This window comes from Triturus cristatus, chromosome 4_2, assembly GCF_964204655.1.
Source record: "Triturus cristatus chromosome 4_2, aTriCri1.1, whole genome shotgun sequence".
Classification (NCBI taxonomy): domain Eukaryota; kingdom Metazoa; phylum Chordata; class Amphibia; order Caudata; family Salamandridae; genus Triturus; species Triturus cristatus.
In genome coordinates this window covers 836,898,940-836,921,424 of record NC_140586.1, presented here as the reverse complement: position 1 = coordinate 836,921,424, position 22,485 = coordinate 836,898,940, and the positions used below count along the sequence as shown (strand labels likewise).

The window sequence follows — 22,485 nt, the reverse complement described above, 5'->3', positions numbered from 1 at the left end:
CATTTGCACACGGGGTGGGGAGAATGTGGATAGTTTTTTTTTTTTTATAATTTTTTACCGTGCGCGTACGGTAAGCGTAATCGGCGATTTTCAGAAAAAAAAATTTTTTTTTTTTTGGGCTTGGGGGTGGTTTGGGGACCCCTGTATCAATGCTGGGTGGTTAGGATCTCATGAAACTGCCTCTTTACATATATTTGGGGTACGTTTTTGCTGCCCAACTCAGGAAGCGAGAGAGAAAATGGCGGCCGCCGCTTCCTGGTTTCGACCGACTCGAATGTTTACTAAGATCTAAGAGCCAATCAGAATCGCGCTCGCGCACGCCACCGTACGCGTACGGTAAGCGCACCGTAAGCTGCCACAGATATATATATTGATTTAAAGGCTATTTTCTCAGAATCTACTGAACAGATTTACACCAAACCTACAAAAGGCACTTCCTTGACCTGGGGACTACCTCTCTGCCAAATTTCATTAAATTCTGTTCAGCCGTTCGGGCTGTAGCCCTGTCTAAAGGTCCTATGGAAAAATGCATGGGAAAAACGCGTTTTGGGACCCCCCTTTTATCTCAGCCCCCGCTTGACGAATCCCCCCGAGACTTTCAGGGTAGGAGCGGAGCGTAGCGCCCCACCTATTTTGAAAAATTCGCGAGGATTCGTCGACCGGCGCCAAAGTTATTCAAAATAGAATGTTGCGGATTTCCTATGGAAACGTGGTCCTAACTATAACTACCTACTGGCGACCGCCAGTAGGTAATATACATACATATATACATACATATATACATATATATATATCTACTGGCGGTCGCCAGTAGGTAGTTATAGTTAGGACCACGTTTCCATAGGAAATCCGCAACATTCTATTTTGAATAACTTTGGCGCCGGTCGACGAATCCTTGCGAATTTTTCAAAATAGGTGGGGCGCTACGCTCCGCTCCTACCCTGAAAGTCTCGGGGGGATTCGTCAAGCGGGGGCTGAGATAAAAGGGGGGTCCCAAAACGCGTTTTTCCCATGCATTTTTCCATAGGACCTTTAGACAGGGCTACAGCCCGAACGGCTGAACAGAATTACTAGAAATTTGGCAGAGAGGTAGTCCTCAGGTCAAGGAAGTGCCTTTTGTAGGTTTGGTGTAATTCTGTTCAGTAGATTCTGAGAAAATAGCCTTTAAATCAATATATATATCTGAGCCAGCTTACGGTGAGCTTACGGTACGCTTACCGTACGCGTACGGTGGCGTGCGCGAGCGCGATTCTGATTGGCTCTTAGATCTTAGTAAACATTCGAATCGGCCGAAACCAGGAAGCGGCGGCCGCCATTTTCTCTCTCGCACTGAGAGTGATTTTTAAAATATAAAGCCCAAAAACATGTAAAGGGGCTGTTTAGACAGCTCCCACACACAGCCATGATGAGGGAGTCCCCAAAGATCCCCCAAGGCCAAAAACGGAATTTTTATTTTTTCGGTAATTTCGCCGATTACACTTACCATACGCGTACGGTAAAAAATTAAAAAAAAAAAAAAAAAATGATCCACACTCTCTTCACCCCGTGTGCAATTGGTGCCCGAAGGGCACCATTTGTGAATGGCTTATCACAGATGAGATAAACTAAAATATTTTTAAAAAAAAATAATAAAAAAAAAAAATTATCCACACTCTCTCCACCCCGTGTGCAAATGGTGCCCGAAGGGCACCATTTGTGCATGGCTTATAAAATATACGAAAAATTTAAATATTACCTTTCAAAACGAAGTGCATCATATGTCCTCCATGTGCGCACGGTGCGCGAAGCGCATCGTGCGTACATGGCCCATCTAGCGTAACGTGGGCACGCGGTGCGCGTAGCGCACCGCGTGCCCACCGTGCGTGCACGGCACTAACTGCGTAAAGTGGGCGCGCGGTGCGCGTTAAGTGGGCGCGCACGCCACGAATGGCGTAAAGTAACTTAGCATTTAAAAAAACGTACAAATTCACTGAAAAAACCATAGGTTTCACACACGTTATAGTTAGGAATTAGCATTTAAAAAACCTTGCAAATTCACTGAAAAAACCATAGGTTTCACACATGTTATAGTTAGCGGAAATTTTACTGATAAAAAACCAATGAAATTCCCCCGTTATAGTTAGTGCAGGCAACTATAACTCACGCGACCGCAATCTTCTGCTGATGACATATGTGTCTTTATGAAAAAAAAATATTTGTAATATATGTATAGCTAAAAATGTATGGAAGAAGACATGGGCAAATAAGTGTCTAAATACAGTATTAGCATCAGCAGAAGATTGCGGTCGCGTGAGTTATAGTTGCCTGCACTAACTATAACGGGGGAATTTCATTGGTTTATCAGTAAAATTTCCGCTAACTATAACATGTGTGAAACCTATGGTTTTTTCAGTGAATATATATATATATATATATATATATATATATATATATATATATATATATATATATATCTTGAATACTCCTCCGCTGTCCTTCGTTCAACGGCAATCCCCAAGGATGGACACAAACCCAAAACTGTGTGCAAAATTATTCCGTCTTTATTCCAGATGTCGCCATAACGCGTTTCGGCTCGCCTGAGCCTTGATCACATGACAATGGCATCGAGATATTGCACGCCTTTTAAAGTGACAGTATATCAGTAATCATGATCACGTGACAAGCATTGCGCGCACCTTTTCAATGAACATAAAGAAAAGCTTAACCACAGTCTAATCTAATACAAGAAATTGGACTTGGTTTCAATATTAACGATAATAAAATAACTGTTTGTTTTTCTTTTTTCTTTTCAATTATAAACATTGTTTAAAAAAAGATCTCTGTAAAATACCGTCAATTTGTTCATGGTTTAAGTCATATGCCCATACTTGTAAGGGTATGTCTATAGAATATGCATATACAATCCTTTGCTTGTGTTTTAATACGTGATTCATAGTACTTGATTAAAAGCAGAAGTAATAAAATATATAAATATTATTTCTGTAAAAGTGCAATGTGCAAATACACCCAATGTGATTAAAAAAAAAGTTTTAAAATCTATAAATTCGAACAGTTAATTGTTGTTGTGAGAGATTAGATTCATTGGGTAAATTGGACCTCGTAATGATGCACATTTGTATGTATCTTTGGCCTGTGTATAATGATTTGGCAAGCAGATGTATTCTGTAAATAGGGGGTAGGATACTGTCACTGTTGCAGATTTGTTGATCTTGCATAAATCATTGGATTATGTAGGTAAAATACCAAGGTTTATGTTACCCTCATATAACAATCTTGTAGCAATTATTTCTCTATGTGGGTAAATGTGATATCTCATTGAGACAATCAATTTGTTAAATGTATATTACAATCTTCTGTGCATGAACGAATAATTAGATCGGACATGCAGATGAACTGACTGCACCAATAAAGTGCGTGAGTGCCAGTGCAAAAGAGTGTGCAAAATATTCGCCAATAAATAGTTAAAAAGGAAAATAAGACCTTTTGAATTATATCTATTGACCTATCTATGTTATATTACATTCTGATATGTGCCACTGAAGATGACTATATTCTGATAGCTTGCATACCATGAAGATAAAATCATCAAACATGGGTAAAAGCATATAAAAAAATGGATAAATATTAAAATATCATTTTTAAATATATATACATATAGAATTTGAATAAAACCTGATATAACCAATGATTAAAATTCAACGATTAACAGTTTATACGGTATGTTAAAACATTTTTGATAAGATCTACCCAGTGTATGTATTTTGTTGTAATACTCTCTCTATTAAATCATCAGATTTTGCTAAATCACCTTATACTAGGCATGTGTATAGATCTTCTGTGGCATTAAGCCCAGCAGGGTACTTAGTGTCCATTTGCAAAATATACCGTGTTTCTAGTTTTCTTAGTTTGTTCTCACGGTCACCACCTCTCCTGTTGGGTGCTATTGAGTCAATGACAAAATATTGGAGGAGGTGGTTGTCAGATTTGTGTTTTTCTCTGAAGTGTCTTGCAACGGGGTATGTGTTGTCCTGATTGGTGATAGCCCTTAGATGTTGTAAGATACGTTTGAACACAGGTAATTTCGTGCTGCCAATATATTGCAGATTGCACGGACATGTAAGGACATATACAGCATATTCTGTTTTACAGGTTAAAAATTTAGTGATCTTGTGGTTGTAATCACTAAAAGGGGTTCTGTATGTACTGGTGTTTACTCCCTGGTTACATGCCTTACATGTTTTGCATCTAAAGAACCCTATGATTGTTTGCATCCAACTGCTGTTACTAATCACTTCAGGACTGGTGTGCACTAATGTGTCTCTCATTGAGGGTGATTTGCTATAAGTAATGGACACCCTCTGCGGTAGCAGGGGTCCTATTACTGGATCACTAAGAGCCAATGGCCAGTTTCTTTGTAAGATTTTGTTGAGACTCTTGTGTTGTTGACTGTATTGCATTATTAGTCTAAATTCCTCTTTGGCATGTGTGTTAGCCATAGTGTCCTGAGATACATAGGTGGAGTTAACTTCTCTAGTGTTGTTAATCTGTGTCTTATCCACTTTTTTATCCTTGATAGCTTCCTCCCTAGTGCAGGCCATGGACTTTTTTATGGCATTGTCTATGATACATATTTTGTAGCCCCGTTGCAAGAAACGATTTTTACTCTCCTTCTGTGCTGCTTCTAAGTCAAGATCATTGCTACAGATGCGCCTTATGCGCAGCATCTCCCCGTAGGGAATACTATTAATAAGGTGCTTTGGGTGTGCGCTTGTGGCATGCAAGGTAGAATTGCCCGCTGTCTTCTTTCTGAATAGTCGTGTTTCTATATATATACATATATATACATATATATACATATATATACATATATATACACATATATATATATATATATCAACCACAAAAGTTGCCTGCAGTGAGAGGCCCACACAGGTAAGTTCATCTTGTACCAATTTTAATGAAGGATTGCACGGAACAACAGCTTGGTGCCTCGCAATGATTCGATTGCCCTCCCCGACGCGTTTCATGCCTTGACAGCACTTCCTCATGGGGCTCTGGACTTCAAGAAAGGACCCCGCTGAGAGGTCAAACGGCTTTTCGGCATTGGGACAGGGAACTGTCAATGAAGGAGGAACGAGGCACGGGAGACGGCAGAACTGCTTTCCGCAAACCCACTTGGTATTATTTAATTTTTGAATTCAAGCAAGGCACGACAACTCACTGGAGTAAAAGTGCGGCACTACGAGAACCAACAGGCCACGCGGGTGGCCACGCCCACATGGGAGGGGTATTAAGACTATGAAAGCTGTGCCGATATCAAACTGCCGTGGTCCTTTCTTGAAGTCCAGAGCCCCATGAGGAAGTGCTGTCAAGGCATGAAACGCGTCGGGGAGGACAATCGAATCATTGCGAGGCACCAAGCTGTTGTTCCGTGCAATCCTTCATTAAAATTGGTACAAGATGAACTTACCTGTGTGGGCCTCTCACTGCAGGCAACTTTTGTGGTGGATATATATATATATATATATATATATATATAGATATGTCATGCCAAAAGGTTCCCCAGATACGAGGCCGCACTCCAAATGCAGGTGAGAAACATCCTTTATTTTCCCAAAGCATGCAGCTTCTCATCCCTTCATTTCTTTCGTGTCCCCCAGCCTGACGCGTTTCAGGGAATGCTTTCCCTTTCATCAGAGGCCAAGTTGAGCAGCTTAAGGATTGCATGTACTGCACTGTCCCACGCACAAGAAATAACTGCCTCCGGTGTGCTGCTTCCGGTGTGCACGTTAAATATCCCCTGTTTGGAGGTGCATGCTGGGACCTGCAGTAGATTTGTGCATTAAATACCCTCCAGTGGGTTTACCCTTCAATGGGTTTAAGTGCTCAAAATTCATTTTCACGGACCAGTTTAAAAAGCTCTCCTGTGAGCTGGAAACAGATTCTGCCAGTCTAATTAAAGGCACCTGCTCTGCCGTCACGAGAGTATTTCAATTTACCTCGTGCAGACCCACTTCAGGGCGGTGCGTAGCCCCCACGGCCTGGAAGCGCCGTGATTAATGTCATGCCAAAAGGTTCCCCAGATACGAGGCCGCACTCCAAATGCAGGTGAGAAACATCCTTTATTTTCCCAAAGCATGCAGCTTCTCATCCCTTCATTTCTTTCGTGTCCCCCAGCCTGACGCGTTTCAGGGAATGCTTTCCCTTTCATCAGAGGCCAAGTTGAGCAGCTTAAGGATTGCATGTACTGCACTGTCCCACGCACAAGAAATAACTGCCTCCGGTGTGCTGCTTCCGGTGTGCACGTTAAATATCCCCTGTTTGGAGGTGCATGCTGGGACCTGCAGTAGATTTGTGCATTAAATACCCTCCAGTGGGTTTACCCTTCAATGGGTTTAAGTGCTCAAAATTCATTTTCACGGACCAGTTTAGCACATTAAACCCACACTGATGTCAGTGTGAGATTTAATGTACCAAGCACCCCAGAGGGCATCTTAGAGATGCCCCCTTACAACTAACCTACAATCCACGTCTGCTCTGAGGCTGCCCAGGCTGCCACACAGCAGACACGTTGCTGGACCCCTGGGTGGGAGAGCCCCTGCTCTCCCGGGCCTGCAACAATGCACATCCTGGGTGAGGTGATAGATCTCCTCCCCCAGGATGAGCAAAGGGAAGCTTCAAAGGCCTGCCGCCTCTAGGAGTTTCCCCAGGCCACTGCAACCCCCCACTCAGGCGGGAAGCTTGGCCGGAAACCCCATACAAGGACAGGGGATGTGCCAGCCTGCCCACCCCACCCCTCAGGTGGGGGAGGCGAGGTGAAGCACATCTCCGGGCTCTCGCCATCTTGAAGATGGGAGACCCTACCCTATCAGGATTAGGCTACTGCCCCCCTCCCAGAGGAGAGGGGCAGGATAGGGGGTGTACCCACCCCAGGACAAGGACCCATTGGTCCCTCGCCTTCACCTACCTGTAACGCCCCTAAATCTAGTATTTAGGGGCACCCTGAACCTTCCTTCCCCAGATTCCAGATTCCGAAACTACAAGAAGAGCGAGAAGAAAAGAAGACCTGCCCTGCAGCTGCAAAGGAGAAGGAGACACCAACTGCTTTGGCCCCAGCCCTACCGGCCTGTCTACCTCGGACTTGCTCCTGCTCCAAACCCGGCATCTCTTGTGGCCAGCAACCTCAGAAACCCCGGAGGACCTGGCTACCTTTGAACTCTGATCCCCTGGGACTCCCATGAGTAGAGGCTCTACTCAGAACCTACCTTTCACCCCTGGCAGCAGCCCGGAACCGCGATCCCAGCCCACTCTGCACCCGCCAAGCCTGGCCGGTGCCGGAGTGAACTAAACCCACGAGGACGACCCCACGGCGACTGTGACCACGAGTCAGGCACCCAAGGACCCCCCTCGACTATCCTGAAGAAGCTTGCAGCCTCAGAACAGAGTGCCACCCCAACCGCGATCAACAAGAGGGTAAGATTTCTGACATCAAAAGGCACCCCTGCACCCGGCACCCCACGGCCCTCTGTGCCCAATCCCGGGGTACCTACCTATCCTCCAACTACCCAACTTAACCCTCGAAGTGGTGGTGGCGGCACCTGAAGAGTCGTCGTCCCAGAGCCTGCAGTCTTTTTCCAAACCAGAGATTTCCCATAGAAATCAATTGAGCACCCGACGGCTCAAAAGCACCCTGCACCCAGCCGCCCGATTGGCCCTGGCAGTGAAAACTCTACTCTAACCCACTTCCCCACTTGCCCTGAGTAAGTGACCAGGAGCCCAGCTCCCACAGCCGCGTGGCTTGCCCGACAGCAGCCACCAACCCAGGCCCCCCTATCCCTCATAGGATAACATTGGGCCTAACTCTCTCTGCACCCGGCCGTCCTGAAACCGCCAAGGGTGAACTGACTGTACCTATCTGACAATGGGGGACCCCTGAGTCTATGCCCAGAACTTCAACTCTGCCAGTCGAGTACTTACCCTTAAACCGCTAACTTCATTTTCGTCATAGGGTAACATTGACTGGCTTTTTCTTGGAAATTCTTCTAAGTGTGGACTTTTCAAAACTCAAAATATTCACCAAAAATCAGCAGAGTACCAAAAACGAATTTACTCACCTGCTCTTAGGTGAGCTCCCAGTGCTGGATCTTGGTGCCCAGCACTGACTCTGAAAAGTACCCACAACTATACTTACCTTTACCTCATTTTTTTTCCATAGGAAACCATTGACTGTTTTTCTGTGAAATTTCTTTTAAGTGTTGATTTCTGCAATTTCTAAATATTCATCAAAAATCGTATAACATCTGAAAACGTAATTACTTACCTGTTTTGGATAAAGGTCCCAGTACTGAGTCTAGACACCCAGTACTGGATTACAAAAGTAACAATAACCTACTGTACCTGTAACCTACATTTCCTTCCATAGGGAATTATTGATTGTTTGCTCTGAAATATTTTCTAAGTGCTAACTTTTGAAATCGCTAAATATTAGTTAAAAATCATTACAGTACCAAAGTCGACTTTCAACAGCTGATTCTGAGAACTGACCCAGGACTGGATCTAGGATCCAAGCGTGGAATTACAAAAGTAATCTAAAAAGTAATCTGTTGCATATAACTTGAATTTATCATTGAGCTCAATGTATTGTGTTTAGAAATAGAGTTGCCTACTGCAACTACTTGTAACTGTTTACTACAAAGTCTATTGCATATACAAAAGTATTTTTATGAAACATCTCGTCGAGAAAGTAGATTTTAATTCCAAGTGTTGGTTCTAAAATAAAACAAGCATATATTTTTTAAATACAAACCATTGGCCTAGAGTTCAGTTATTGAGTGTGTGGAACTATTTGCTGACTGAGTGTGTACAACAAATGCTTTACACTGTCCTCTGATGCTGCCTTACTGCTCGACCAGGCTACCACTTTGGAGAGTAAGGTTATATCAAACATTAACCTCTGTTAAACCCTTGGGGTCTATGGACTCTGTACACCCTGTACCTATTAAGGAACAGTATATACAGAGCCACTTTCTCACACTCGCTCCATGGAAAGGAACCGTGCGGTATTGCAGAGTCCCAAGGGACTTCGCAGTATCTGTGTCCTTCTTTATATCCTGCAGCACCTCGTCAATGTGCTTTCCAAGTAGCATCTCCCCATTGAACGGTAGATCCAGGATCTTGTTTTGGACTTGCAGACGAAACCAGGTGGCCCGAAGCCAGCCTTGCCGCCGAAGGACTGCTGCTCCTGCGAGAGCGGAAAGCTGTAGTAGCAATGTCCATTGCACAATCAATTATCTCAGAGTATGAACGTTCTCCCTCTTGCAAGATTTTCTTGGCGTCAGCCTTCGATTCCTCGGGTAGCTGGTCTAAATACGGAGATAGGTCACACCACATCTGGTGATCATATCGTCCAAGAATAGCCAAGGCATTGGCCGCTCTGACCAGGAGGCTGGACATAGAAGAAAACTTCTTCCCAACATTATCTAGTTGTCTTCCTACTTTATCTGGGGGTGTGGTAAGAGGTGCCGCCGGATTCTTTGATTTTCTTTGGGCCGCTTGTGAAATTACAGAGTCTGGTTTCGGCTGGCTGACCAGACAAGCAGGGCTATCCTCTGGAGCTTTGTATTTCTTCTCCAGTCGAGGAAGAACAGGCATGACAGTTGCTGGCGACTTCATGAACTTTATTCCCTCATCCCAGACATGCCCACTATTGGGATAGATCGAACAGACTTCCTCTAAGGTTCTTTGAAGTCATAAGAAACATTGATTGTACTGATGGAATGAGCAGATTGAAACGTTTTGAAACTTTTTCCATTAAATTGTGAAATCCTCCGATATCTGGTGGAGGAGAATCTGCCGGATCAGGAGATGCGGGATCCAGAATGATGTACTCGTCCCATTCCCTATCCGGGTCTGGGACTGATAGTGCGCTGGTCATCGTCCGATGAGTCATCCTAACAGTGACGACATTCTGTTGCGGTTCCGTTAGCTACGGTACCGGAGTTTGAGGAAGAGGTGCAACCAGACAAGGAGATTGAGTCGGAGGTAGAGGTGGAGGCACTTGTCCTGTCTCTTGGCCAGAAGACTGAGTCGGAAATCTACTTCTGTAGTCAGACAGCCTGAATTGGAGGTCGGTAATGAGTGAGGACGGCATGCAGACCATTTCCTGTTGATACTGATCTTGGGACCTAGATTGCGGCAGATATTGCTGTTGTTCCATATAATAGTCCTCAGAGTCCGAGTCCTGATTTTTTACATGCAATTGGGATGGGCTATTTGCATCCCTGTAAGGCCCGTCATCCTCTGAAAACTCCTCTTCCAAAAGGAGTGCAGGAGGCAGTGGTGTTACTTTCCTTGGGTTAGTCATTTCAAAGGTAATGCGACGTCTTCTTTTCGAGATTGCCACTTTTTGAATAGTCGACGACAAAGTTTGGACTGTTGACGACGAAAAGGCCACCATCGACGGAACAGTCGTCGAGACAGTAGTCACTATGAGACTGGAAGCTGTCGACATAGTCGACACCATCATCCTCGTCGACGTGGAAGTAGTCATCGTAGGTGTCTATGTATTAAAAGGTACCTCAGTTTGTGGCATCGTCGTCGACGACGAAGTCAATGGAGACGATAAAGCTCTCGTCGACGAGCCAGTCGGAGCCGATGACTGTCGAATTTTCGAAGCTGTCGTCGATGGAACTGCTGTCGTCGACGAACACATTTTCCTGTCAGCTTTTCCCTCAGGTGGGACAGAGGCTGTTTTTTATTTTCTGCTTCTCAGAGGGCGGAGGTGAAACAGAAGACTCATGGCTCGTCTTCTTACCAGATGACCCCTCAAACCAGTCCTTCCCTCTCCTTTACACCTCTGTGAGGAGATTTGATGGGACTATGCCTGTCAGACCTATCAGAGGTCTTTTGTAAGGCTTTGGCAGGGGGTCTGAAGAAGTTTAAGGTGAAGACCTACCCATTTTCTGTGATCTCCTCGAAGATGTCGCAGAGGAGGCATCATCACCATCACTTGAAACAGGGTCTTTCCGTGACTTACATTTTTGCAGCCAGGTGAGCAGACGTCCCTCAAGGATTTTGTAGAGAAGGTTCTACAAATCTTGCATTCAGTAGCCTTGTGGTCCGGGTACAAACAATAAATACAGTCTTTATGTTTGTCCTCCACATAAAGCCTCTTTTTAGAGCAGGTGGCACAAGCCTTGAATAAAGCCTTTTTTTCCCTTATCAGACATAATGAAGATTTTGAAGTTGAAGAAATGAAGACAACTGAGCAGAACTCAGTGGAGACTCCTGTGCACAATGTGCGGTAGAAAATCTGATGCTCTCTCAGGAGGTTTCTATGGGGCGAGGCTGTTCTGATTGGTTGTTCAGCGTTGTTGGTCTCTTTTACATCTTATATCTTTCGTACCTACTGCTATGGTATTTTTATTTTATTTACCGGGGACTCCCATTCCGACGACTGGGAACGATACAAGCTATGGGAATCTATGAAAGTTCCAATACTGGAGTAAGAGTTACTTACCTTTGGTAACGATATATCAGTCTAGCCGCACATTCCTTAACTTAGACTATCTCCCCAGGCGTCAGACTGGATTCGGAAAATCTTTTTTCCCCCAGCAATACCCCTGCACGCCGGGAGGCGGCGCCGCTCGGCTCCGTCCTGACGTAGTCCACGGAAGTGACATCAATTGAGCCATATAGGCCCTTTCCGGCATGCTGACATCAGTTTTCTGCAGGAAACTTTCACGCCACAACGCGGAGCCATGACAAAAACTGCAATAGTATAGGAACAGTGTGTGTTAAAAAAAAAAAAAAAAAAAAAAAAAAAGTGTAAGATTATTTTTAATGAGAAACAAAAGTAATTCAAAAAAGCACCCATCACCAGGAAGGACTGGAGGGAGCTCAGAGCCCGTGCTACATGCAAGGGCCGAACAAAGCGCCAAGCTGTGCCCCAGTTCGAGGGGGTTACGGCTGCAGCACAAAAGACAAGGCAGACACAGCTTGTCACCACGGGAGGGAGGTTAAAAGAACCACAATATTGCAGGAACATGTTGCCAGACAAGTGACTAGAAGTGAACAACCACCAGAAAGTTCACTACACACTATCCAGTGATCGAAGGACTGTAGCACCAAAGAGAATCCAACCCAACCGACTGCCATAGAAAGAAGGAAGCACAGGCGTGGGCAGTGGGAGAGAATTAAAAACAGAAGAACTCCACGCTTGAGGAACACCGGTGAAGCAACATGAGAAGAAAGTGGAAAGCAGAGACCTTAACCACCTAAAAAACGTGGACGGAGCGGATAGCCAAAAGGCTCAAAAGCCGAACAGCACCACTAGCTCAAAAAGGAAGGCGCGAGAACACGCCACCAACCAAACACTAGGACAGAGGGGAGGCCGAAGGGCCTCACGCATTACACACCCTACCCCAGACTGAGGTGCGAGAGCACACCTCCGGAAGACCAAGGTAACCAGAAAGAGGAAGGCTAGGTGAAAAGACCATATGAAAAGGTCTTCGCAGAGTGGGGAGGATGGGCAGGCGTTAAGGAATCTGCGGCTAGACTGTGTCTACCAGATATATAGTTACCGAAGGTAAGTAACTCTTCCATCTGATAGAGACATCTAGCCACAGATTCCTCAACTTAGAATAGATACCAAAGCCATACCCCATAGGAGGAGTGTCTGCGAAACAACCACCAAGTACATATTTGACAACTGCTGATGAAAGACGGTGGAAACCGCAATGCCAGGACAACGGGCATCAGACCCATGACCCACCTTAAGGAGTATGAACAAGGGATGGTGAAGACCTCTCGCCCAGACGAAAGGAAAATACAACTAGAAATTTCCATGCCAACGTAAGAAACAATGCAGCGAGACATTCAAGAAGGATCCAAGCATCGGTCCCCATCATCCAAGAGGAACGAAGTTCCAAGGGTCAAAACAATATGACAACGGTAGAGCATACGGTCTGAACCCACACCACAGTGGAAGCTACAACAAAGAGGGGACAGTTGGAAGACTCTCCACCCCAGAACAGGAGCCGCAGCATGGGGCCTGTGGGTGTAAGAAAATAAAAAAAAATAAAAAACACATTAATACGTACAGCCTAGGACATGTGACAACAGTGGCAGGGCCGCACCCAGAGCCTAGTGCCAACAGAGACAGAGGAGCCACCATTGAGAAAAGCTCAGGAGGTAGGCATGCAGCCAAACAAAGTAAAGGCACCACTGTGAGTGGATAACCTGCAACGCTATTAACACGTAGAGGACACTATCCCGAAGGAAAGAGTAAGCAAGAATGTCTGACACCAAGGCAAAACGACTTCGCATGCGAGCACCCCAGTGGCGTGTAGAATCCACGATATACCCACAAAGACAGGAATGTCGACACGTACGTGGAGTGACTAATCCTAAATAGGAGAGTCATGCAAGCGGTACCACGGCACCGGTGTGCTGCTCAACAGTGAAGAATGCAGAAAAAAATAGCAGGTCCCCAGGGGGAAGAATCCTGGTCTCCCGTGAGACAGCAGAAACAGACCACAAGACTGCCCATAAAGGATAAACAGAAGGCACAGACAGAAGCCTGGTGCCAAAAGCCTACACTGTCTACCAAAATGGAGAATGTCAAGATGAAATCTCACACAGTAATGCTACCTAAAGAAGCACCTGTGCCAGATTGGGCGTAAGACCTCACACCCAGAAAATCAGGGGTGGAGCACAGATCCAGTGGCAGAAAGGCATAGACCAGAGCCACTCCTTGAGAACTAGGAATCTGCACAGGACAGGAAGTGACAAACCGGACCCGATGTCCAGCAAGAAGCAAGGAACCGGAGACCGTGCCAGGGAAGACCTGTTCCACCCCCCCCTCCCAGGGGCGCATGTCCACCGATAGACGGGCAAGACGTGCACAGCGAGGTTGTAGGAACACGCCAGGGTGACAAAACCCCCACGGAGGCGGGGACGTATTACGGACCAACCGTAGACAACCAATGGTAACCCTTGGAGAGAAACCAATCCTATGGATCTCACCAGAGGAGACATCCTACAACAGTAGGAAGAGTCGCTTGCGTCAAAAGTTCCTGGGCAAGGAAGAGTAGCAATATGATTGCCAACAAATACCCCACATAGGGCAAGGCACAACACTACAAAAGAAGGGTCCCTCTTGAGACAAGCTCGTAGGCAGAGGCTCAAAAGAAAGGCAAACAGCTCAACCAGCTGTACCAGAATAAGTAAACACGGCTGAGCAGCCACACAACCCAGAACATCTGCAGCCCACAACAGGTAACAGAAGAAAGGGACAGCACCGTCACGAAACCAAAAATCCTCCACGAAGATTAAAACCGAGGAAGATACATATACAGGAGGCGCCTGACCGCCGAATCAGCATGGGCGTCAGAAAGAGTGACCCCCATCAAATGATGCATCTCTAAGCCACTTCGGAACATGCTCTGGGAAAACGCCAGCATGCAACCACGTGTGGCGGAGTATGGCAACCGACCTGGCCATAGTACGATCCACAGAGTCCGTAAAGTGCGCCATGATATGGCCATCACGGATTAGGTGGGCCACATCGGCACAAGAGTTCTCCAGCAAGGAGGGGAGGAGCGGTTTAACAGCTTCCCAAAGGGCAAATTGAGCCCGAGCAAATACACAACGTATTGAGGGACTGGAGTCCCGAGCCGGCGGATGCAAACATCGCAGCCATAGGACTCCAACCACCTAGACTCCAGAGTGTGAGGATACAACGGAACAGGAGTCACAGAGAGCTGCCTGAAGCACAAGTCCTCCAGCTCCAGGATGGAGGGTCAAACAGGCGGGAGCCGGCCAATGGCGATGTGCCACAGCACGATCCACGGGGTGCCCGGAGGAGGGCCGGGTCCACGTTCTGAGAAGGAAGTCAAACAATGACTCCGCAAAAGGTAACAATGGTTCCATGTTCCCCGCGCCCTGGTGGAGAATATCTAGCAAAGGCTCCGAAGGACTAGAGAATGAGGGCAACTCCATCCTTAAAATGTCTGCAGCCCACAACCAGCCCTGACGAACATCCCACTAGCGCCCGTGGCCCCGCAAGGCGGTGAGAGCAAGTAATCGGTAGGTGATGGACGCAAGCTAAACCGGCCACGTAATAGAGGCCCAGCAGCAGGATGAGTAGGCTAATGCTCCACTGTCGCCTGCGCTGGAGAGCAGTGAAAGGACTCAGGGAGTGGTGCACCCACCGGGACCACATCCCCCACCAATAAAGCTGGAGACGTTACCGGCGTCTATCGTCATCGGAGACCTCGGAAAAGGCCACAACTGACGGAGTGGAGCAAGCGTCGGCGACCTCCGAAGAGGCCTCGACCAACCGAGTCGAGCCGGCGTCCTCCGAAAAGGTCCCACCCCCAGCGACCACCGAAGAGGCCTCGACTCCTCGAGTCGGCGACCCATGAAAAGGCCTTTAGTCGAGCCGGTGTCGGCGAACTCCGAAAAGGCCTAGACTCGAGTCCAGCCGGCGACCTCCGAAGAGGCCTCAACTTGGCGACCTCCGAAAAGGCCTCGACCGCTTGGAGTCGGTCCGGCGTCCACTCAACATTCCCCGAGGTGGAAACCTGTGGGAGAGAGTACGCCGCAGCCGCCTCCAGCGATGCCGCAGGGAGCCTCAGAAGGCTGTGCGACAGCGCTATGGAAGGGCTAGACGTCGTGGAATGCCCCTCGGGGCCGTGTCCCGACGTTGCGGTGACTCTGGTGTCAGAGTCAGAACACTGGGTTGGAGCAGAGGGTAAACCCGCCGGCGGTGTCCCAACCTGAGTCCCTACCCCCCCTGTGCAGCCCGGAGGCAATGCAGGAAAGGGAGGGGGGGGGGGGGGATTAAATGCTTACCTGAAGTAGGCGAATGACCCACATGGACGATTCCGCCGGAGGAGACCTGTGTTGCAAGGGGACCGTTCGGGACATCGAGGCAGACAGCAGCTTCACGCAGCAGTCCTGCAGGGATTGCGGCCACAGCAGGCGGCCAGCGGCACGCTCCACGGAGTCATGGTGCTCTCCTAAGCACCACATACAGGAGTCGAGAGGGTCCGTCGCTGACATCTGTTGCGAGCAGGACCGGCACGGTATGAAGCCCGCAAGGGGCATCGAACACACTGTTCCTGGACGCGAAGGCATAGAAAAGGCCTGTAAGTAACAAAAACAGGCCCGCTGTATTACTTTTCTGGATCCGAGTTAGGACGCGGAAAAGAAGAAAACTGACGTCAGCATGCCAGGAGGGGCCTATATGGCTCCATTGACGTCACTTCCGTGGACGACGTCAGGACGGAGCCGAGCATGCAGGAGTATTGCTGGGGAAAAAAGATTTTCCGGATCCAGTCTGACGCCTGGGGAGATCTTCTAAGTACAGGAATCTGCGGCTAGATGTCTATCAGATATTCGGTATACGCTTCTTGAAGAAGCAACCAAGGAATTCCTTCAATATACCCTACTGCTGAGCAGCTAACTATATACCTCTGGATAGCAAAAACGCTCATCCAAAGCCTTCAATACACCTCAGTGCATATATACCTGCTCTACACCTCTTGAACACACACACACCAAGTACCTTTCTTGGCTCGGCTTACATCCTAGCTCTAAGCTCATTCCTTGGCTGCTGTGTTCTTTATGGGTCTTCAAAAATGCTATCAATGTAGAACAAAACCATCACTCTCCCAAGTACTAATTTGCTCGTCAACCAAGTAACGGGCCAGCATCCCCCTAATGAATTCAGCAGCCATTGTACAGGAATCAATTTATACCAGCAAATAGCTCCTCTCCGACATACCACAGACAACACTGGTATAATGTCCTACCAAAGCAGAAGCTACTTACCTACTTCAGTGGCACACGTTACAAGCCATCTCACCATCTCTCGCCGCCTCCAATTCAGTGTAGACAGCGTCATACGCATTACCTATAATGAACACAAGCTTTCAGATTAACATAACTATCTATGCAAGGATATATATATTTAAATTTTGTCAAATGACACAGAGCAGGGCTCTGTAAACCAGAGACATCTGCACAATAAGCATGAAACATGACTGACTTTTCAGTAATGAGATCAAGGAGAAATAAAGAGCAATACAGATGAAAAAAAACACGAAAACCCCTCCCAACAAACCCCCTCGTCCCCTGTCGCACTAACAGCTTCCCAGGAACAGCCTAGTCGTGAATGTTGAACCACAACCACTTGCTACAGTATACAACAAAGCAAGAAACTACAGCTTGCACCAGCAGGTTAGAATTAAACTGGGTTGAGGGGCCCTGTTGCAGAGACCGGCTCCAGCAGCAAACCTCGGCAGTCCGCCCTTCGCTTCCAAACTTTAAAATATTTCTGCGGGTAGCCTCTTGCAGTGGAAGGGAAATGCCACTTACCAGTATGCATCTGTTCTTGGCATGTAGAGCTGCAGATTTACACACTACGATCGCCATCTGGTGTTGGGCCCGGATGTTTGCACTTGTTTTTGTCCTGGAAAGTCACGAGGTATGGGACTCCTCCTTTGGATCATAGTGCGCATCGGCTCCATCCTCAGATTGTTTTCGCCAGCAGGGAAATGATGGAGCTTTGTAAGAAACAGGAAAGATGCCCATGTATGCTGTATCTAAATAAGATAATACTGGAACAGATAAAGGTAGCCGGGGAGGCGGGTGGGCGTGTGTAGATCTGCAGCTCTACATGCCAAGAACAGATGCATACTGGTAAGTAGCATTTCCCGTTCGAGGCATACGAGCTGCAGATTACACACTATGCATAGATTGTATAGCAGTACTCGCTCCTAGCGGCGACCACCAGTATCTGTTGCAGTAGTTTGAGATAGTGTTTTGAGTACAGCCTGACCCACACTAGCTTGTTGTTTAGTTTGCACATCTACACAATAGTGTTTAGTGAATGTGTGCGGTGTAGACCATGTAGCTGCTCTGCATATATCAAAGGGAATGTTCCCTAAAAATGCCATTGAAACCCCTATCTTTTGTGTAGAGAGGGCTTTAGGAGGAACAGATAATGTACGTTTTGCTTTGTGGTAGCAAATTTGTATGCATTTAACAATCCACCTAGCTATCCCAGATTTTGATATGGGGTTGCCCTTGTGTGGTGGTGAGAAAGACACCAATAGTTTGGTCTTACGAAAGGGTGGTGTTCTCTCGATGTAGTAAAGCAATGCTCTTGACATCCAAGGTGTCAAGAGCTCTTTCTGCGACTATTTGTGGCTGCGAGAAGAATACGGGCAGCTCCACAGATTGATTGAGGTGGAGGGGAGAAATGACTTTAGGAAGGAATTTAGGATTAGTTTGGAGAACAACCTCATTATGATGCATCTGCAGAAAGGGTTCCTGAATGGTTAGCGCTTGTAGTTCGCCAACTCTTCGTAGAGAAGTAATGGCTACTAGGAAAGCAGTTTTCCATTTTAATAATTGTAGCTCACATTTATGTAGAGGTTCAAATGGAGGCCCCATTAGTCTTGTGAGAACTATGTTTAAATTCCACACAGGTGAACGTGGTACTCTGGGGGAATTATTCTTTTAAGACCCTCCATAAAGGCTTTTATGGCAGGTACTCTGAAAAGTGATAGATGTTGTCTATTTTGTAAATATACTGCTATGGCCGCAAGATGCAGTCTAATAGACGTAGAGGCTAAGTTGCATCTTTGGAGGTGTGGTAAGTAGCCTATGATGTGTTGGATAGACCCCATCTAGGGGATTGGTGTTGTTGTTATGACAATATATTACAAAACGTTTCCAATTGGCTGCTCTAGCCAAGCATGCTTGGCATGCTCTAGTGGTAGGCCGTCTAGCTTCTTTAATGAAGTTCATACAGTCAGGGGGAAGGTTAAGGTAACCGAATTCTAGGACCTCAGGAGCCAGATCACCAGGTTGAGCTGAGCTGGGTCCGGGTGTCTGATCTCTCCATGGTTCTGGGTAAAGAGGCGTGGAGAGAGGTGTAACTTTTGGTGCGGAACTACTGAGAGTTCCAGCAATGTGGTGTACCACTGTTGCCTGGCCCAAGTTGGAGCAACTAGGATGAGAGTTAAGGAATGTTGCTGTAGTTTGCGCACCACTAGTGGAATGAGTGGGAGCGGCGGAAAAGCGTATGCAAATCTGCCTGACCAGTTCATCCATATCGCATTGCCTTTGGAAAATGGGTGTGGATATCTGGCGGCGAAGCTTGGGCATTTGGCGTTTTCGTGGGTGGCGAAGAGGTCTATCTGTGGTTGCCCCCACATTTGAAAAAACAGTTGAAGAACTTGTGGATGAAGTTCCCACTCGTGGATCTGTTGTGTTTGACGGCTCAACAGATCGGCTATGGTGTTTTAGACTCCTGCAGAGAGTGTGTCCCGCCTTGTTTTTGTAGTAAGTGCATGGCTTTCATGTTGTCCGTTCGGACTAAGACAGCCGTGCCTGATATGTATTTTTGAAATGCTTTTAAGGCTAGGAATATGGCTAGTAACTCCAGGTGGTTGATGTGGAGTAACTTTTGTTGAGGTGTCCACCTGCCCTGCATGGTGTGATGTAGTAGGTGAGCTCCCCAGCCGGAGAGCGATGCGTCCGCTGTCATAACTATTTGAGGAACCGGCTCCAGGAGCAGACGCCCTTTGGAAAGGTTTTTTGTGTTCCACCACTGCAGAGAGCGAGGAGTAAGACAGTCTACCAACACCGGATCTGTTAACTGACCTTGAGCCTGGTTCCATTGGCGTGCTAAGCACTCCTGGAGAGGACGCATCTGGAGTCTTGCATGAGGCACTATGAATATGCAAGAGGCCATCATCCCTATGAGTTGCATGAACACTCGAGCTGGAAGAGAGTGTTATGGTTGGAATTTGGTGAGAAGAGCCCACATGCTTGCTATCCTGACGGAACTGGGATAGGCGAACGCCCTTGCAGATGGAACTTGGCGTGGTTTACTGTGAACCCCAGGTCGTGAAGTTGTTGAATAGTGGCGTGAGTGTGTTGTACACACTGGTTGTATGAGCTGGCTTTTATGAGCCAGTCGTCCAGATATGGGAAGACGGGGATGTGCTGTCTTCTTAGGTGTGCTGCCACCACCGCTAGGCACTTGGTAAACACTTGTGGTGCTGTTGTGACTCCGAATGGGAGTACTTTGAATTGATAGTGCTGACCGTCCACTTCAAATCTGAGATACTTCCTGTGAGCGTTGTGAATGGGAATGTGGAAATAGGAATCCTTGAGGTCTAGGGTAGCAAGGAAGTCGCCCTGTGAAAGCAGAGGAAGGACCTGCTGGAGTGTGACCATGTGAAAATGGTCTGGGTGTATGTATAGGTTTAGGGGTCTGAGGTCTAGAATAGGCCTTAGAGAGCCGTCCTTTTTTGGTATGAGAAAATACAGGGAGTAAACTCCCTTGTTTAGTTGGTGCAGGGGAACTGGTTCTATTGCAGTTTTTTGTAGGAGGAAGATTACCTCCTGCTTTGGCAGTAACAAATGTTGTGACATTGGACGCTGTTTGGGTGGTATGTTTGGGGGAGGGGGGGTAGATGTTAGTTCGAGACAGTAGCCTGATTGAATTATCTGTTGCACCCACCTGTCTGAAGTGATGTTGGTCCAGACAGGAAGGAATTGTTGGAGTCCTCCCCCGACTGGAGTGGAGGGGTCTGGGGAAAGTGGAGGAAAGTCACTGGGTGGGGGTAGAGGCAGAGCGGGAGTTGTTGGCTTTGCCTCTGCCTTTGTTGTTGTTCCCCCTGTAACCACCTCTTTGGTAACCTCTAGTAAAGGTGGATTGGGTGGGAGCTTTGTAGGAAGTGGAGGGGCTATCCGAGGAGTAGCCTCTGGTGGTGCTTTCGAAGGATGAGCGACGAAAGGAACGTCTGGGAGATTGCGACTGCAAGGCTCCCATAGATTTGACTGTGTCTGTATCCTTCATTTTTTGAAGGGCTACGTCCGTCAACATTAGGGCCAAATAGGTGTTGCTCATCGAATGGCTGATTGAGTGTGGAACTCTGGACTTCAGGCTTGAACCCTGAAATGTGTAGCCAGGCATACCTACGCAAGAGGACACTGGTGTTTATTGCCCTTGAGGCGGTATCTGCTACATCTAAGGCACAACGGATGGAGGTGTTAGTAATGGTTTTACCTTCTTGTACAAGTTCATTGGCCCCATTTTTATACTGGTCTGGGAGGTGCTGCATTATGGACTCAATCTCATCATAATGTGCCCTGTCATACGTAGCTAACAGCACCCGAGTATTGGCAATGCGTCATATGTTTGCCGCCTGTGACGCCGTTCGTTTGCCAGAGGCGTCCAGGAGTTTAGAGTCCTTATCTGGTGGTGGTGCTTCACCTGATGATTGGGAATTGGCTCTTTTTCGTGCATTGGAGACTACAAGGGAGTCTAGTGGTGCGGGCCGTATAGTAGGCTGGATCAGTAGGGGCGGCCTTATACTTTTTTTCCATTCTAGAGTTGATGACTCGAGCCCTGACCGGGTCTTTAAAGACCTCTGGTGCGTGCTTAATGACCCCCTTAAGCATGGGTAAAATTGAGCTGGACTTGTGTGATGTCAAAAGTGTCCATGAGAAAATCCTCCTCCACGGGGTGTGTGTGTAGATCAACCCCATGGTAGTGGGCAGCTCTGTGTAAGAGCAGTTTAAAACCCAGTGTCCTCTGGGGGGAGGGGGAGGAGGCCTGGAGGGGTAGATGTCCTCTTGTGGGATGTTAGGGACGTCTGGGATGGTATAATCATCCCAGGGGTCTGGGGAGCCAGTAGGAGTAGGGTTCCCTAGTGGTTGATAGTCCACACCCCCCCCTTGCATCATAAGAGGTGTCATCTACTGGAGTAGGGGATGGTGTAGGAGAGCGGTGTGGTGGTAGAGGATGAAGAAGAGGAGAAGGTATCCTAATGGAGAGGTAGCAAAATCTCTTTTTAGGTGGTGGAGACAGTGCAGGCGTATCTAGTGGTCGCTTCTTGAAGCTAAGCATCAAGTGACCAGTCTTGGGGATCCTTTACAAGAGTTTGGTAGGATCTGGGCGAAACAGTTCTTTTGTGGGGGCCAGATCCTTCGGTGCCGATGGTGTTGGTGCCGTAGGCTTTTTCGGCGCCGACTCGGTAGCGGTTCTGGGTTTGGAACCGTGCGGTTTTGCAGTGTCTTTGGCCGATGGAACCTGTTTTTTCGGTTCCGAGGTCTTTTTCGGCTTTAAAGCATGGGAGTCGGGCCCTTTGGTGGTAGTTTTTTTGTCGGCTCCGAGTGTTGTCGGTGTCGAGGAGCCGGTGCCAGTCTTCGACACCGAGTGCTTGGATGTCAAAGCAGCGCTCGCCGTGGATGAGGAAGAGGACGGCTTCTTTTTCAGTGCCTGTGTATGTTTTTCGGCACCGAGGGTAGGTTGACTCGAGCCAGTCACTTGAAGGCTTAGTAGGCTTCTTTAGTGGGCCTGGAGGCAGTGCAAGGGAAGCAGTCACACGGTGTGCACCTGGGCCCGAAGGCGAAGGTGTAACCGAAGCCTTTTTTGATGGTGTCGAGGGAGGGGGGGGG

General features: G+C 47.4%; 1 protein-coding gene across 1 annotated transcript in view; it reads right to left on the bottom strand.

Moving 5' to 3' along the window:
* Window positions 1-22,485, bottom strand: part of ZSWIM5 (zinc finger SWIM-type containing 5) — a 390,515-nt gene that overhangs the window by 12,753 nt on the left and 355,277 nt on the right. The window contains exon 13 of the mRNA XM_085602808.1: window positions 16,837-16,918. Coding sequence (XP_085458934.1) covers window positions 16,837-16,918 — 82 coding nt within the window. The remainder of the gene's footprint in view (window positions 1-16,836; window positions 16,919-22,485) is intronic.